The sequence below is a fragment of the Tympanuchus pallidicinctus genome, unplaced genomic scaffold (genome assembly GCF_026119805.1).
Source record: "Tympanuchus pallidicinctus isolate F22 unplaced genomic scaffold, pur_lepc_1.0 scaffold31, whole genome shotgun sequence".
In the NCBI taxonomy this organism is placed as follows: domain Eukaryota; kingdom Metazoa; phylum Chordata; class Aves; order Galliformes; family Phasianidae; genus Tympanuchus; species Tympanuchus pallidicinctus.
Window position 1 is genome coordinate 3,648,128 of NW_026294749.1, and position 18,915 is coordinate 3,667,042.

The 18,915-nt window shown below is 45.4% G+C and overlaps 1 protein-coding gene across 2 annotated transcripts in view; it reads right to left on the reverse strand.

Annotated features, from left to right (window-relative positions):
* The window catches only part of SLC22A23 (solute carrier family 22 member 23), a 97,656-nt gene extending 79,419 nt beyond the window's left edge, over positions 1-18,237 (reverse strand). For both annotated transcript variants that reach the window (XM_052697580.1, XM_052697579.1), the window contains exons 1-2: positions 17,490-18,237; positions 3,889-3,992 (exon numbers count right to left, since the gene is read on the reverse strand). In XM_052697580.1, the coding sequence (XP_052553540.1) occupies positions 3,889-3,992; positions 17,490-17,990 (605 nt within the window). In that variant the 5' untranslated portion in view covers positions 17,991-18,237. The remainder of the gene's footprint in view (positions 1-3,888; positions 3,993-17,489) is intronic.
* Positions 18,238-18,915: the final 678 nt, after the last annotated feature.

Sequence of the window (18,915 nt, forward strand, 5' to 3'; positions counted from 1 at the left end):
TTAAACAGGTTTTTGGGTTTTGATTTTTTTTTTTTTTCCTCCAACTGCAGCATCAACTGCAGGGTACTTCACTAAGACTTAACTCATTGGCACCAAACATTCCATGTTTATAAAACATTGGTCATCCTGTGTAGAGCCAGGAGTTGGGATTCGAGGATCCGTATGGGTCCCTTCCAACTCAACATATTCTACCCTATGAAAGGAGCAAGTACCAGGGAGCAGGCTGGACACTACAAGGTCAGAGCAGACGGTTCTTCATCAGGGTGCAAACGTAGCTAGTGAGAGATGAGCCTCAGGGTGAGCTTTTTTTTCCCCCTCAGTGATATGCAATGTGCTGGGAGCATGGTGGACACGGTGGCAGCTGCTGATGCCTGTGCTTTACATTTTGTGCTTATGGGGCACACAGCACTTGGGCAGGGAGGGAAAGTACCTCATACCAAGCCTTGAATACGAAAACCACAAACTCTGTGTTATTAGTGATGTGCACAGAATTTCACAGCCTGGTTTTCGTAACAGTCAAGCTGCAATTCATACTAATTAGTATTTGTGGAAGCGTTTTATAGATGAAAGGCATTAGGCAAGCCCTCGGAATTAGGAGTTTAATTCTCATCACAAGCCTGACCTGCTATTTCCTGATGCTGATTAAAAAAGGCTCCATGCTTCACAGACACCAGTTCCCTTCCTCTCCTCCCCCTATCCTCTTTATTTGAGGTTACCCATCATTAGGGCTTGGAATTTCTCCTACCATTATACAAATTATGTAAATGAATGTTTGCTGCTAACAAAGAATCGGGAAATCCTCCTGGGCTTCTGAAAGCCCCGTGCCCCTTAGTACCGCTTCCCAGGGACAAAGCTAGCATTTCTCCTCATCCCACAATTCATTACATTCCTCAAAAAATAAAAATCAGAACTGCAGGGCAGCTATCAGCCACATCGCTGGTGATCCAGCAGCGTTCTGACAGGATGCTGTCTTAAAAGTATATAAAGCCTTTTATGTGTAGACAGAGTTATTTGACTAACACTGCATAGAAATGCTTGTGAGAGATTAAACCATACACAACCTCCCTTGTAAAACAGCCCTGGGATGGTATCTGCTGCCATCCACATTACTTCAGAGAGAGATTTCCATGCCACAGTCTCAGTCTATCGCATATTATTATCTATATCAGATGTTAAATTCTGCCTACACAGGTAAATAACTAGGAATACAAGCAACCACAGGCTTCCGATCAACCTGCAACCCACACAGAGTGATATGCAGATGTGTCAAACAGATACTTCCAGTGTCACCAGAGGTGCAGGGCAAAAGGCAAATGTTTTGAGGACAGGACCTGTCCTTCCCGTGCTCTTACGCATGTGCCTTGCCACCCTTGAGAAGACTGGTCCTTCAGCCAATCTGATCATTCTTCCTGTGCCATTCTTTGCAGGCTCTCTAAGTTTTGGGATTTGAATTGACACAAAGGCTCCAAGGAGTACCAGGGCAGGGCAGGAAGAGGCACAGGCTTTCTGTCTCGATGCCGCACAGCCACCAAGGGTGCCTGCTCCAGAGGGACCCTTCCACAGAAACCTCTACAGCTCCTGTTCTGTGACGAGAGTGCCAGCAGCACCCTGCCCAAACAGGCAGCTTACTCAGCTTTTGGACACTGCTCGCTTTTACACGGCCTAACAAGTTTGCAGATCTTCCTCCTATGGATTTATCACACACAGCTACTGAAGCTTGCACACCACCTACTGTATATTGATGACAGACCACTCAGTCCACTCAGCAAATTGTCATAATGCATACTATGCTTTGGCCACGTGCAGCTTCAAAAACCTTTCAAAAAGCAAAAGAAAAGCTCCAGATCTTATGGGCTTAAAACAAACAAAACAAAACACCAAAAAATCCAAAACAAAATACACACTCCACAACCAAACAGCAATAAATCAACCAATCTAAACCCAACAGCCAAAGCCTCCCCTGATTACCTAAACTAGATAGTGATATACAGGTGAAACGAGGATTTTGAAAGATTATAGCACTTCTGTATATCAATCTGGCATATCTTGCCTGCTCTTGTTTGGATTGACTTAAAAAATTCTCACAAGTACAATCCCCTTTGTATTTGTCTTTCCACACAACCCCCAATCTCAGAAGAAATTCAAACAGTGATTGAATAACAAAGCAAATACTGTTTAGGTGCTCTTTCAGTAGCACCACTGCCACTACCAAATGAAAAAGGACTATCTCAGTGCAGGACTACCTTGCTGTTACATTATGTTACATTAGATGTTACATGATATACATTATGATACATAATTATGATGTTACATATGATAGTTACATAATGTTACATTAGATGGCAATGGAGATGGGGGGAGAGGAGGAAGACAGGGATCAGCTCTGGTGGCAGCCAGAGCAATGCAATGCTTGCAGAAGGACAAAGGGTGCACTCTTCCCCCAGTTACCAAATTACCCTTTTCTCCATAGCATTACATCTGTCAAACTGTTTGTCCTTAAACTCTCATAATCTCACTGTAGGGAAAACACAGAAAAAGAACGTGGTAGAGCAAACTACACACTAAGGAAAGAAATGGATGGCAGAACTGGGCACTCCTTTCTCAGAGAGCTATTAAATCTGCTTACTGCATCTCTCCCTTGCAGCCAGTGCTTTAGGCAACAAGTTGCTCACTTATTTGTGACTGACTTGTCAATTACAGCAGCATATCCCTAGCTTGACAGTAAGTCTGCTTCCTCCATACAAAATCCTATTTTGGAAAAACAAAAGAGAACTCTCATTTGTTTCCCTACTATACTTTCTACATGTTGTTACAGCCCTGTTTTACTGCAGCATTTTAATCAAATTCAATTGTATTTAACCATGCCTGTTCCCTGCTTCACTGAGAAGTCATAATTCCTCACTTGCCTAAAAACATTTAATGACTGTTCAAGAAAAAGGTGCAGTTTTGCTATAAAAGTTTGAGACGCATTGCAGCACAGCTGCAGGGAGCCTTTTCTCTACTCATTGACTGATGAGCCATCGCTGGGGCTTTTTAGAATTTCCATACTAAGCAACTCCTTCCCTTCCTGGTTTAGCAAACAGTGGAATAGTTAACTTGGGGCCATCTAAAGCACTGACATTGGCAACTGTGCTGGAAGCCACTGAAATGACTGGGACGGCATCACAGCTATTGTTTCAGATTCAGCAAGTTTCTATTTAAATCACTTGAATCAGGGCTTTAATTTTCTTCCCCTTCTCCTGCACTACAAGACCCTCTTTTCGCATAAAAACTGAACTTTCTGAACAATTAGGGAACCTCAATGTTTTCAGTACTGTAATTTAAGGAACTGCATTTTGTGTGTTTAATACCCCAATATCAACAGCACATAAATCTGAGACTCCTTAATGCTAATTCAGAATGTTTGCTTAACAACAACTTTAAAAATGGAACGTTGAAAGGTTTGCAACAGTCTTTTACCACTCTTAAAAGTCACTGCATAAGCACAGGGTTGACATTACACAACTCTCTTGTATTAAGTCAAATCACTGCTGCTCTCAACTTCTTTTCACCTTATCTCCTAGTTCAGAAGAAGAAAAAAGAAAACCCTAAACCAAACGCTTCACTTATATGATTAACAAATACATAGTTACACACCAGCTCTACAGCTGTAACAAATTGTGCCAGCAGGAAAGTCAACTATCAAATAGCTTATTTTCTTGTTATTTGCCTTGGAGCACATTACTTAGTTCAAGCAATTAACAAACGGTTTTAAACTGTTCGTCACATTCTTTTCAGAACGTGAACATAATGAAGCAAAGGTTCTTTATGAAGTAGATAAAAATCTAAGCAATATTTAATATTGACATTAATTAATTGATATACTGCATTAAAAGATACTGCACTTACCAGTCAGCTATACATCCTGTTATCAAGTGGCCGAAGATTAATCCTACAAGTAGGGAGAATTTTGCAATGTGGACTTTCCAGGCAGAATCACAAACAAGATCCCACTGGAAGAAAGACAGGTAAAACAAAATAAGTTGTGAAATTCTCACATGCTTTTAGAAGATACTAACACCAAAATAGACTGCTTTTCAAGCTTCATTCCTAGCATGAGTGACAGAAATTTATGCAGTTCTGTGAAACAGCAGGGGCAAGCTTTCCCCCTCAAATCAAGCCCCAGATCCCATGAAGTTCACATAAAGATTAATTTGATTAAGTTTAATCAGGTCCTTATTTACAGAACAGGAGCTCCCAGCACAGAAATCTCTCCCTCCTTAGGCCACTTTTGTTTAGACACTATGGGACACCACCAGCACTACTGATATAATTAGGGTGCGCCACCATAACGTCCCCAAACACCTGCTGCTAGACAACCTGGAAGGGTGTTCTGCTACTGACTGATATGGCATCACTCAGATACAGCAGGAAAAGTAGCTCCTTTCCACAAGATCCTGGTGGCTTCTGGTTTCAGGCTCCCAAAGGCAAAATGGGAAGATGTTTCTGCTGTCAGAAAAACATCCTGAGATGCGGAAGGTGACAAAGACTAATGATACGTCCTGTCAGACCAGCTCTTCATACTGAGACAGAGAGCTTTAGTACAGCAGCCTCCATCTCAGCTCATAAATCAGACAGGAGCCAAATTTTCATTCCAGAGCCATCCCTAATACCAAAAACACCCTTTTCATCCAAAAGAAGAGCAAAACTCTGTGAGGCCCACACATTATCAGGGCACACCCACCTTTCCATGAGAAAGATGGGAAAAATAAAGGTCCTTAGCTTCCCTAACCTTCAAGACGTTTTCCTCTTAGGCTCGGACAAAAGCCTAAGAAGAGTCAGGCTGCATTCCTGGCTTTAGCCCAACATCCTCATTGCTCTCAGACAGGCAACTTAGTGTCTCTTGGGCGTAAAGTGCAGATAGCCTTATTGTATCCTTGGATAAATGCAGGAAGGTATGTTTGCTGGTGGTTTGTAAAGTGTTCAAATATCGATGGTAACAGTAGCCATACACATTTAATAAAAAACAAGTACAGCCAACTTTGGAGGATCAGATGCTCCAGAATTAAAACTTAACAGAACAAACAGCTGCTTGTGTATAATGTAATTGTAGTGGCTGTCCCAAAAATATTAACTGAAATCTAAGGGCCAATCATGCAAAATGAGAACGTGAATTTGTTCTCAAAAGTCAGACACAACTTCAAAACAAACCTTCCCTCAAAAGAGCTCAATTAGGTGCACTGCAGCATTAGGCATCTTCATGACATACAGCTCTGACTCATCCATTTGGTTCAACAGCACAGAAGATATCCTCCCCAAAATGTACCATCTCACCAAGAAGCACAGCACTTCTGTGCCTAAAAGAAATGTGCCAGCTTTTACACACTTTTAAACACTTGGACTCAGGCTTTTGTTTTCATTAAATTTATTTTTGAGTTTGTCACTGTACTGGCTTGTCTGACTCTACACCATTCTGCAAGCTGCATACTGAAGGTACACAAAGCAACCAGAAGCAAGCGGTATGGGTATTTTTTTCCCCACCAAATAGCTATTGGCTATCTACAGCAAGCAGCTCAGCAAGGCAGTGAGAACTGCTCTTTGAAGCTCTTGACATCTTCAAAGTATTTTAGTAGGAATTACATTTCTTCCACTTCATATCTGCCATTATTAAGAATCAATTTTGAGTTTGCAACAAAAATGTCCAGGCAAACTGCAAACAAAACCACATTTAGGAGGTACCTCTGAGTTCCAGGCAAACTTTCAGAAGTCTCTGGGCTTATTTTCACAATCCAGAAGGGCTGTATAGCGCTTAGAAATGAGAAATCCCTTAAATACAGATTACAAATTAAAGGCATTAAAGATAGCCATGTTTATACACAAGCACTTCCTAAAGACAATCTCAGTAAGTTGCTTATTTTTATCTTATTACTGTCAGATGAGCAGTAACACCACAAAAAGAACCCGAGGCCCATCTACCCACAGGGCCTACCGCTGCCAGCCACAACGGCTGGCCACCACCAGAGCCCAGACAGGGAACGCAGCACGCCAGGCCAGGCGGAGGTGAAGGTTCATGGCTGGAGGAGAACAAGCTTCACAAAGGGCTGTTGTGAAATTCCAGGCAGGGACAACATGCCACACACTAAGTTGTCCACTTTAGCACACAGAGCAGGAGCTTAAAAACAGAAGAAAGGTTAAACTCTCAGCAAGCCCTTCAGTGATGCCCGGAGCGCACTTTCTGATAAGCTATCTGGGAACCACGTGTCTGTTTGCTCTCAAGGCTCTTGCCCAACTCCTCAGCCGCTCTGAAAGCAAAAACATCTACTTCCATGCTAATCTCATGATTGGCCACTCGCTGCCTTCTGAAGGCTCCCTCTGCAGCCCAGCGTGAGTCAATTGAGAACAGAAGCATCTGTTTCTGGACATCATGGACATCATCTGAAACATCATGGACATCTGTCCATGAGAGCAGCATAACAGGGCACAGGCAGATGCAGCCATCAAGGCCTGCCTATACAGTGCGACCTACTACAAGCACCAGTGGCTTTGTCCTATAAAAAGGACAAGCAGGTTTGCTCCACAAACAAGCACAAGCTCCCATGTCTCTGCACACTGGGAAGGGCAGTTCAGATGGCATTCTAAGTAAACGTGCACCAGAATACTGTTTTGGCCAGAGACTAGACACTAATCTCCTATCACCTCTTACAAAAGGCTGACTAATGTGCTTCAAGCAGGGAGACCAGTAAATCCTGAAGCTGCTCTGGCAGAAACCCACGGCCTCTCTCCCATTTGGGAGTTACCAGTCCACAGCCTGAAGAAAGGCTGCTGGTAAATTCACAGTGAAGCCTGGGTTTTTCTATCTTCCATCCAGTGCAAAAGATGTGATAAAGTGATATGCTGAGGCAACACCCAGAGCTACACAAAACATGGCAAGGCATCTAAAAAAAACAAAACCAAAAACAAACAAACAAAAAAAAGAGTAACTTCTTTAACAATGTACAGAATCTCACCTGAGCAGACATGCAATACATTGCAAATGCTTTTTACATGCTGACAGCACTTTCTGTCAAAGTTTAAGGAGTCACACTTTTAGCATCCTGATGTTTAACCGATCTCTGTGAGTCACCACCCATGCAGAGAGTCAATGTGCTTCAAAAGCCAGAATTCAAGCCTGAGGACTGTTAGGAACATGCTTCAGAAGACACGCGGCAAAAATTAATGCACCTCAGATGTAACCATCCCATATATGAGATCGAAGTCTGAACAGGACTCCCACAGCAAGCCCAGATTTGTTGTGAAATTAAGGCAAGTAAAATGCAAATGTAAAACCTGTTCCTTGCCTGTTTCCTTAGTCCCGGGAGAAGAGGTGCCACCCTGGGATCCCCAGCCTCTAAATGTTACGTATGCCACAGCCAGCTGGGGCAGCCCAGACCCCTATGGTGAGAAGCCCCATGCTGCTAAGCTGCATGGCAGTTTGGAAACAAGAATCGATTACGTATCACTGACACCTATTCCTGATTCATCACTTTATTACCAGATCTTGGTGGTTTTCCCTACGTGGCTCTGGAACCCATCTTTTCTCTCCATTTCTATGTAAGCACCTTGTATAGTGAGAGTTTACGATGCCTTTGCATTCTCTCAGTATTTTTCCCAAAAATCTGAACCACAAAATTAGTTAAAAATAACAAATCCACAACAAATAGAACAAGCTACATAGAAAATAAGAATTATTTTTAAAAAAGTGATTTTTTTTCATACCTTATATGTAACAAAAAGCAAAACAGTCTCCAGGACCTTACTGTTGGAGGAAAAACTCCAAGTCAGTAGACCAAAGTACAACCAGAAGAACTGCAAATATACTCTTCCCCCCCTCTCCACCCCCCCCCCCCAAAAAAAAAAAAACAGTCAAAAAAACTCAACCCAACCAAAAAAGTAGAAGAGTCAGTCCTTCTACCATACTACTAATGCCTTCTCCCAGTAACTCAATGCTGGAGTAGTGCTCACAGTCACAGCCACTGTAGAGGACAGTGACAAGAACTCCCTATGGGTGGCCACAGGACAACTCTCCTCTCCTTCCTCTCTCAGTCTCCGGCCAGAAGTAACAACCTGGCTGTGTTTTAACATTAAAGTTTGAGAAAACATACAAGATCCAGAAAACATCACAATGCTCAGCTCTACAGAAAGTAATCCTGCAGCTCTGTCACAGAAGAGGCTGCACGAGAAGCCACCCAGAGACACACCAGACTGTCGCACAGCACAAAGTTGGTTTTACTGACAGACATCCTTGAACAAAAAACCCACCAGAACAACAACAAATCAAGACAAAAAATACAACAGGGGCAGCCCCGCCACACTTCCAACCTCTCCTTCCTGTCAGCAGTAGCAACAAAAGAGCATTTAATCTTTTTAATCTTCAAGGCTCAGGGCAGCAATGCCTCTCTGTTGAGCACACAGCTGGGCAAAAACATTCCCCAACCTTCGAATGTACTTCAAGCATCAATAAATTGTTCTTGGGAACACCTGGCACTTTTGATCACCAATACAGCCAGCTGTAAGTATAATGTCACATTTCAAAATGGTGATTTGAGGTTTAAAATATAAATCAAATAATCCTGAAAGGCTTCAGAAAAAGGGACAACAATAAATTCCTCTTTCTTTGACCAGCCACATTCAGAAGCAATAGTCTCCAAAGTAAGTCCTTCCCACTGCTGAGAGGAAATCCCTTCAAGAGCCCCATGTTCTTGTCAGGTACAACTGATTCACCTGGAAAATGAGAGTCAAGGAAAAAAAAAAAGAACAACAAGAAGAAGGCCAGCAATCCACTACTGAAAGCGTTTGTTGTATGTTTGCTTTCAAGAGCTACTCAAGGAAATGTGCACCTCCTATACTGGAATGCCTGAACCCAGAACACCAGGCTTTCAAGATGCTTCCTTCCTGCGTGACACTACACTTCCAAGCACACCATATATTTAACTTCCTTCAACTTCACCCTAAGTGGATGCTTTTGTTAAATAAATAATGTTAAAATAAATGCTTCTACTAAAATTACTACTAAGCAAGTACCCACTGATATTTGTGGGAACTGGGGAGAGGTTAATAACTGCCCAAGTTTGGAAGAACATCTACTCAGGTAGCAAGGAGTTGTTCAGATGGTATCAACCATTTGGGTGTACCTACTTTTGACTATGCCACAAAGTCAGAGTTTGGGGGACAGAGAAAGAGAAGCAGACGCATGAGCCAGAGGACATGTGCTCAGCAGGCTTCCCAGAAAGATATAATTAGACTGCACAGTGCTGCATGAAAGCAGTTTCATGTACCTATGAAAACTGTTTCCATACCTTCAAAACAGTACACAACTGTTGATCTCATAACCTTACCTAACAATTTCTGAAGTTGTTGGAATTCATCTTTGGGACAGACACGACTTCGCTGTGAAATTTCTATCCTAATTTTTGAAGCGTTTTTTTAAAGTCTGGTATTTCAGCCTTACAAATAAAGCACACAGGCTGGGTGCCACGCCACCACACATCGCCACACAAACACTGATACATAAGACAATTCTCCCACCTGCTTTGCAAACTTCAGCTCCTTCGCAAAGAGGGAAATCTAACACACCAGCTACGTTAAGATACTGTCAGCCAATGCCCTCTATAATACCGCAGGGTAAACAGGTTGGCCCTGTGATGCGATGCTGATTGCTGTGCTCCTCCAGCATTGCTCTGCACCCCACCTCCATGCCTGCCAGCCGAGCTGCCCCACTCACATCTATGTGCACAAATCAAATACGAAGGTATTTGATGCCTTTTTATCATGGCTCACTTGAGGTAGTCTTCTCCCCACCATGGTGACATTGCTTCAGAAATAGTGTGATTGAAAAAAAAACAAAACAACAAAAAAAAAAAAAACAACAAACTAAGCCACAAACTTCAAATACACAAGACCACAGAAACTGACTTTGTCTCTCAGTCACTAAGTTAACACAGAAAAGGCTTCTGTTTAAAATTTCATCGCTCTGCACCAAATTACTCGTTAGTCTATGCAACAGATGAAGATGACCCTCCAAGCTATTCAATAACCACCACGCCAGCAGAATCCAACAGTGAGGAGATGCAATCTGAAACACTACAAAACTAGACAGGTTTCTTCTGATCTACAGTTCCATCTTTTAAACAGAAGCAATTAGCTCTTCTGTTCCCAGCCTCAGTCCCATGTCAGATCTGCTTCTTTTCCCCACTGGGACAAGGAAGAAGGAAGTTTGCTAGGTAAATAATCATCACTAATACACTAACAATTAAAAGGTGATTTGTTAATCATATGACAGTCTTGTGAATACTCAACATGATTAAATCAGTTTTAGTAACATCCACATACCACCCACTTCTCTATCACTTATTTCATTTTCACTAGCAGTTCCCTTTATCATGAAACATTCTGATCTTCTCCAGACTTAACCCTACTAAGATTAGTTGACTAACTTGTTTTCCAGCTGTTGTAATTTGCTTCCACAATATCATCTAAGATCAAAGCACTGGGAGGCAGAAAGTCTTGCCTGCAGCTTTCATGGACACTACAGTCACATGTAGGATACTTTCACCTCCCTTCTACATCTGTGCTGCATCTTTTCTACATATGTTCTGACATCACAGGGAAACCACTGTCACAAATCTGACCGACTTCAAACCTATGCTTTGTTTTAATACACACAGATGTTTGCCACCCTCCAAGCACATGGAAAGACTAAGACAACGACACCTCTCACTAGAACTGACTAAGACAAATCTTTTTCACAGTATCCTAATGCCACACTTCAGTTTTTAGCTAACCACACTTCTTCTGGAAAGGCACATTCTGGTGGGACTGACTTCATGATCCAGATAAATAGAAAACTGAACAAGTTGTCAAGTTGCTATCTTGAACAGGTCCAAGCACTGTAAATAGAAGTCATACGTAAAGAATTCACAATGTTTTAGTTAAATATTAACATTCACTATCATTTGATTATCAAAACCAAGTTAACACTTTCAAGGCCAGTATTTTTCAGGACAATACACAGTTGAAACAAACCACGCAGGCCTTCTTAAGCACTGGGAGAAAAATCTCAAAAATGCCAAGCATGGGACAAAACTCCTGAACGGGGATAAGGTAAGGAGATGAGAAAAGGAAGCCATTCGTCAGGAGAAACACTTGCTCAGTCGCTGCAGATAAAAAGATCAGACGCCTTAATTGTGACACGCAGTTATTACTGCCATGACCCTGCCCTCTCTTTGTAACTCAGGTAAGAAAGACCAATCCTCAACAATATTTGCAGGTTGGACATCGTGACGCTGCAGACATCCTCACAAACTTCAGCCCATGGGCCAATAGGAGACTGGGCAGCAGCACAGTACTGCACAGGAACACAGACAGTACTCGAGCCAAAATGAGTTCCTCCAGACCCATCCTGCTGGGGATGAACCACCTGGTCCAGGGAACTGAACCACCTACCTGGTGCTCTGAAACAGTGCACAAGAGTAGCTATAAACTACGTGCCGCTGGGTAAGGTGAACTTACCTTACAAGCAGCACTCCTGATCTTCCTGACCCTGCTCCTTGTGTGCCCAAATATGTGTCCCAAGAACAAGTACCAGAAAATATTCGTTTCTCTGATGTTTTGTTCTTGGTGTTTCATTGGGACAACCCATATACGGGGCTCTCTCTCAGCTGTAAATTAAATACAGAATAGAAAGCCTAAAAAAAAAAAAACCCAAAAAAAAAAAAAAACACACACCTCCATACTACATATTGAACTTTCCTCCCAAGGATAAGATTAGAAATTTTAAAAAGAACTTTGCTTTTTTACCTATAGTTGCTGATGGATAACCCTGAAACATGCAGCTACAATGCAGGAGTACAAGGGCAGGAAGGAGCAGGGGAATGACTGTTCCAGGCAGGGACACCAGGTAGAGCAGAGGGGGACATGGATGGAAACTAGAAGGCTAATGGGGAAAACAGAACCAAAGCAACATGAAAGCTTAAATCTCTTTCAACATCTTCTGAATTTAGCAGCTCTCTAGAATTTATCTGGAAAGCTTTAATTTAAGCCAACGGTTTTTAAGTGAAGGAAAACCACAAATCTCATGCTATTCCAGATGTTACTTCATTGAAAATGGACACCTTCACAACCAGCTGGCCTGTAATTCTCATCACAGTGTTACCATGACAAACAGCATGACCAGCTCCAGATTAAATGCTTTTCCTAAATTCCAGTTCATCCTCCTTGACAATTTCTTTAAGAAAACGATGAGGGCATCTTTTACAATCACACACTTGCAGCCAGAGTAAGCAGAGAAAACTGCTAAAGCACATTAGAAATGAAACTGCCTGAACAGTTGGTAAATACACAGTGAAGCTTACAACTCCAGCCACAACAGGTGCAAGGCTGGTGTGTGTAGACTGAATGACTGAGATACAGGATCTACCAGGGAGTGGAAACGAAAACCAACAAAACTCCAACCTCTTCAAACACAAATACCAAACAAAAAAACACAGTGGTTTCACACTCTCACAGAAAATAAGGAATAGGAAAGGTCCAAGGATCAGTCTGATTTCTCAAGCTGAGAATGGTGTGAAGATTTTGTAATGTGCAGTTACAGTTTGTGCCATTTGTAGAAGCAAAAATTTACAGTAGGTTGAAATCAGATTCCAGTATCCAAGACACTATCTTCAAGTTGATAATAAACATTAACTCTATACACATTCTCTCAAGCACAGCAAACCCACACAAAAAGTCTATATGAGTCCTGGTGGCAATATCGATTTTAATGTAGTTGTCGTTTTCTACACCAATTGCTTGAAAGTATTTTGTGTGTACATAGCACCCTCAGAAGAAAAGAAAAACAACGTGTGAGCTCACTAGGCACGTATTTATCATCCAGTGAGACGACAGTTAGTTATCGCATACATCAGCATATGATAACGCACTGTTTGCAGGCAAAGCCAGCTCAGCACAGCTCCAACACTGGGAAATGTGGGTGCTGCGACCAAAACAGCCATCTACATCCTGCACTCTGCTCAGCCAGAATGCACATAGATTCACGCCTTGTCTTAGGATGGCATTCGTTAGCAGCCCGGTAAGTGGACAGCACCATTAGACGCTCTGCTTCCCTTTTCCCCCCCTCAATCCATACAAGGCAAACATGGGCAAAGGGAATACACTAGTTTTGATCTTATTGCCTCTGGCCCAGCTACTGCATTGGGTCCCATAACTTGAGAGTTTAATAGATTTGGGATTAAGTAGAAGCTACTCAGCCAGGATCCCAAAACCACGTCCAGACAGCTTCTGAGTATGTCCAAGGATGAGACTCCATAGGCACTGAGCCAAAGCTTGGTCACTGCTCCTTTTGGGAAGGACCTTGCCAGAGATCCCTTTGAATTAATAACTGTGTTCTAAAAGTGCACTTGAAATGCACACCTGTCTCCTACTCCAAAAAATACCAAGCCATGAGCAGTGCCAAATTTCTCGCTGTTATCACATGCAGATTCGTGTTGTAACCATTCAGGTTACTTGCAGTTACCTGCAGTAATCCTGTAAGACATCACTGCAGCCCAGGGCATGAGGCAACACCCAGAGCCATTTCACTTCATTAACTCAGCAAAAAACTCAAGAGGAAAAAAGAAAATGATGATTTAAAAAAAAAAAAAATTAAAAAATTTAAATTTCTGCCAGATTAGCAAGACAAAACAACAAAAGACCAGACCAGAAAAATGCCATAACTGCAAGAAAGAGAAGGGAATAGAACCTGGCAGGGCACAGACATGCCCTTGCAGAGGCAAAGAGCATCACACCACTGCTTGAACTAACTCAAGTCCCCACCAAGACAGCACTGCCCCATTCTCACAGCTGGACCACAGGGGTTCCCCTGAATTAAGCTCCCCTTTTCTAGGGAAGACAATCTGCTGGAGGCCCAGCCCAACTGGAATGAAAAAGATCAAGCCAGCAGCAAGTAGGTAAAATCATGGCACGTTCCTTGTGAAGGAAGATAATTCAACCCAAATCAAGTGGGAAGCAAAGAGCCAAGAGGAACAGTACTGCAGCAAAACAAAGCATCCGGAACAGAAAAGCAGCCACAACAAGAATTCCCATGTGACCAGACATGAAATACTATTACATAATTGTTCTAGATGATTAAAAAGCAGCCTCCAACTAACCACTTGGCCCTGCACTGCTGATCTGGAATGCCACGAGCGCGCATGGAGGGATGCTGCACTACCATCCACTGCAATTTAATCAAACCTCAGTCATTGCCCATTGCCAGCTCTTGGTGTCCATTATGCAGATTAGCATTCAAAACACCACCACACAACAATACTGAACACAGCAGACTGGTCATCTTGGTAACAAAGGGAAAAGCAACAGCCATCAGCCCCATAACTACGCACTGCCTTGAAAACTTCGCCCCAGGAGTACAGCTGGCTTTGCAGACTGATAGAAGATGCAGCCATTAAAGAGTGACAAGAAGGCTGGAGAAGTCCCTGCTAAGTACACACTCCAATTTCCCCATACACCGCACAGCAATATACATTTAACGTAATTACGTTGCTTGTTATGTCAATGTTAATAATTTATTGGAATGGCCACTCTGCAAATAGCCAAAGTGAGACTCAGCTTTCTCCTTTTCAAAAAACAGAAGGAAATATTTCTCGGCATCCATCCTCCGGACAGCAGTGAGACACAGCCCGTTCACATGATTCACTTGCTAGCTTGTGGCCCGAAGGACAGTTCAGGATGTGTGTCTCACAAGTTTGTGGTGATGTGACAGTGGTGACGATGCGACAAAAGAACAGCTGAAAATCTTCCAAGAAGCATTTAGCATTAAGAAGCCTCACAAGAGAATTCTCCTAGAGAGATACTCTCCTAGGAATATTTACACATGAAATAGCTCAAGACCAAGATTTATGCATCAAGGCAGGGCATGAGCTCAGATCCATGATTTAATATGGCCACTGGAATTCCTGTGGTTAAATTATGCACCTGACCTCTTCGCTATATGTATCTCAACGGCATTAAATAATGAGCAGCACGTCCTTTATTACCTCTCCCAGTTCTAATGACTGGCAGCACTATAAAAAGCAGCGCTCCCAGTGACTCATTGGAGGAGGGCAGGGCGATGGCAGAGCTAGGTGAGGCAGTGCTGGCCTCCAAGGAGTATGAAGCCACCACCAGCTCCAGCAGCCTCCTGGGTCAGAGCAGGGAGCAGCCAGACAGCAAGTAAGGCTGGATCACAACTCCACAAGCCCCAAGTGTGATGTAGGGATGGGTCAGCTGAGAGAACAAGGGCAGAGACACAGCACTGGATTGAGGTACCATGAGAGGAGAGGATGTGGAGACAGCAGAACTTAGAGTAACAGAATCATCAAGGTTGAAAATGACCATTAAGATCACCTACCATCAACCCATCATGTATATGCACATTAACCCATGTCCCTCTGTGCCATATCCACACGGTTCTTGAACACCTCTGAGGACAGTGACTTCACCACCTCCTTGGGCAGCCTGTTCCAATGCATTACCACAGGAACAAAGTGGCCTAGTGGCCAAACAAAAGTGCATTTTTAATTGATATACTTTTGGCTCTGTTTACGATATTTTCATATAACCCTTGGCTATGACACAGACGACTGCGTATTAGACTAAGATTTAATAAAACTCTATTTAGAAAGATGAGAACATTGCATAATCTTTCACAGAAACTAAAGTATAGTTGAGAGGAGTTAAGGGAGATCTGAATATCTTGGGATGGGAACACCTCCTCAATCCCCCAGCAAAGTCCCTTTGCACCAAGGCTGGTGGGACGCGCACAAGGAGAGTCAGCAATGATGAGGAATGCTCCCACACCTCAGGAGTGCCTGGCGGTTTATAGAAGGAAGCCAATTCAGCCATACACTGAGGCTCTGCTTGGGTTTTTCCTTTTTCTTTACTGTGATGAAAACAGACAGCACACCCACCCAGAAAGCCCCAAAGAGAACAAAAACACAAGCTAGGGAGGAATCCTGACCCCATAAAAACAACCTAATTACAATTATAAGGGATTAGAAATTGAAGAGAAAAAGCTGCCAAGTTTTTGGAAGCAAACACACTGGAACTCCACACTGAAAAAACCCAGAGTCTCAAAAGATGATTATTATTCTTTCTAGTAGAAAACAAGACAGCAGGGACCGCAGCTGTTTATTTATCCATTAAAATTGATCTGCCCTTTGCCGCAAGTTCTTCCAAAGAACACTTTATTATTATTATTATTATTATTAAGAAAGCGTGCAAGATAGCAAACTAACTCTCTCTCAACCATCTGAGGCCAACGTGATGATGACCTTCACAAGTTCCCCAACATTTTGAGAAAAAATTTTGTTACAGTTTGCACTGGAAGGAAATATTTCAAGATCATTTCTTTACGCTCCAGCATCGGTGTGAAGCCCAAAAAGCATACGAATCATTCCATCTCTGGTTATAAACAGAAGGAAATCTGCTTCTCTTATATGTCGAATTTCATTAAGCGCTCTAACGCCACAAGCCAACCAAATCCACCACGTGCCTGTGCTTTCCTCATGGAAGGAGTGCAGCAGGCTTGTTTTAAAACCATTCTGGACTCCAGTTTTTGGAGGATTGGCTTTGCTTGTTTTCCCAGTGTTGCACACGCTTTCGAGGGACACAAAGAGAAATGATGATTTCCAACGATTAATACCAGCACCTGCTGGCAGAGCAAAGCATGAGCACACCGGCCACCCAGTCACTGCTGCATTGCTTTCTCCCAGATAAGCACAGCTAATCCCTAACACACTTCTAGCAGGAAGTAATTGTGCTGAGTTTGGGGGTTTTGAGCCAAAGGGGAACCACTTTCCTGGTGTAACAGCTTAAATCTGCACTTCCAAGAGCTACAGATAACACAGCGCTTTCAAGAGCTGTCTGCTAACACCACAAGGCCCATGGCAGAGCCTTCACACAGCCAGAGCACGAGCAAAACCTGAGAAGGTGAAGACATGAGGCTTCTTTTTGAATATAGGAAGGATTCAGCCTCCCTCATCAGAGTTTTTCCACTTTAGCCATTGCAACAGGGAGCAGAAAACAGAGCTTTCTACCTCAGAAGAGCTATACAACTCACACGAGACATTTCCTCTCTTACTACTCTATTGAAAACCATATCAAGGGCGTGACTGTAGAATGAGAGACATTTGCAGAACTTTGTCCATTTCCCTGAACCACGTTTCCCTGTGCACCAGCCCGGCTCTTGGCTCTGATGGCATATATAGAACTGAGAGGCACTTTGCCTGCGCCCTGCCCCAGCCCTCCCATGGCCACCTGTATGGGACAGACCCACGTTCTGGGACAGCCAGACACGCACGCAAACGGTGCTGAGAACGCCATCTCAAGACACGAGACTAAGACAAACCCACGCAGCAATGGGGACAGGATAAGGGGAAAGGGGGGGGGATCGGTTCCACGCGAGCGGGGATCCGGGGACCCAACAGCCCTCCACTCACCTTGCTAACAACGTTCTGGACGAGGCCGGCCCGGATGCGGTAGTGCCACTCGTGGCAATCGCACTCGCTGGCGTTTCCCGCAACGGGGGTGGGCAGAGCGGCCGGGGGGAAGATGCTGCCGTTGCCGCTGCGGTTGCCGTGGCCGGGAGCCACGCTCCAGTTGCCCTGCCCGTCGGCCTGCTGGCACCAGAAGTCCGGCTGATCCAGCAGGAAAGAGTCCGAGAACTTGCTGAAGCCGATGAAGAGGGCCGGCACCCAGGTGAGGAGCACCAGGGTGCGCTGGTACCCGCCGCCCAGCCCCCCGAGGAAGGGCAGCACCGAGCCGTCGTAGTCGAGCAGCAGAGGGCTGCAAGCGGCGGCGGGCGGCGGCACCGCCTGGATCTCGGCGGCCCCCGCGGGGGGCGGCCCCGGGGGGGGAGCGGTGGCGCCCGGCACGGAGCCGTTCTCCTCGGGCAGCGGCCGGCCCCCGCCGCCCGCCTCGCGGCGCCGCTCTATCGCCATGCGGCCGCCCGGGGGGCCTCACATAGGGGGGGGCACGGCGGCAGCCCTGGCGCCCGGCGGCTGCCGGCGAGGCGGAGGGCGGCTTTTCCTCCTCCTCCTTCTTGTGCCGTCCGCGCACGCACACCTTGCGGCGGAGTGGGGCGAGCAGAGGGGAAGGCGGCGGCGAGCCCCTCGCCCTGCGGGCGCGGAGGGCTGCGGCTGGCGGCGGGCCCCCCTCGCCGTGCCCGTGCGTCAGGCGGCACTCATCCCCGCGTTCCCTTCCCCCCTCCGAGCGGCACCGCCGAAAATAAAGGGAAGGATCCAGCCGGAGCCGAGCATGCGATGGGCCACGGGAAAGGGAAGAGAGAAAGAAAAAAAGGAAAAAAAAATAACAACAATGAAGAAAGCACACAAAAAATCCCGCAGCCCAATCACCCCGCGAACCAAACCCGGCAACAGCGAACCAAGCAAAACCGGTGCAGCAAGGCTCTGCGAACACGCCTCCTCTCCCGCTTTTGGTGAGGAGGAGGAGGAGGGAGGAGAAGAAAGCAAAGGAAGGAGGGGAAGAAAACAGCAGCTCCCGATGCGGCTGCCCGGCTCCCAGCTAAAGGGCCCCCCCCGGCCGCGGCAGCAGCGGCGGCGGCAGCCCCCAACACCCCCCCGCGGGCCCCTGGCCGCCTCCCGTCCCGCACATCTGGCTCCGCAGCAGCAGCGGGCGGCCCCGCCGGCCTCTCCGCGGCCCGGGCTGCGGGAGCGCCGCCGCCGCCCGCCTCTCTCCTTGCCTCGGCCACTCGCCCAGCCGCCCCGCGCCGAGCCCGGCCGCCCGGCCCTCCGCCTCCGCCTCCCGGCAGCCCCCACCTGCCGGCCCGGCCCTCCGCTCCGCCCCCGCCGCGCCGGGCAGCCGCACCTGCTCCCGCCGCGCCGCCGGCCCGGCTCCCCGCGGGGA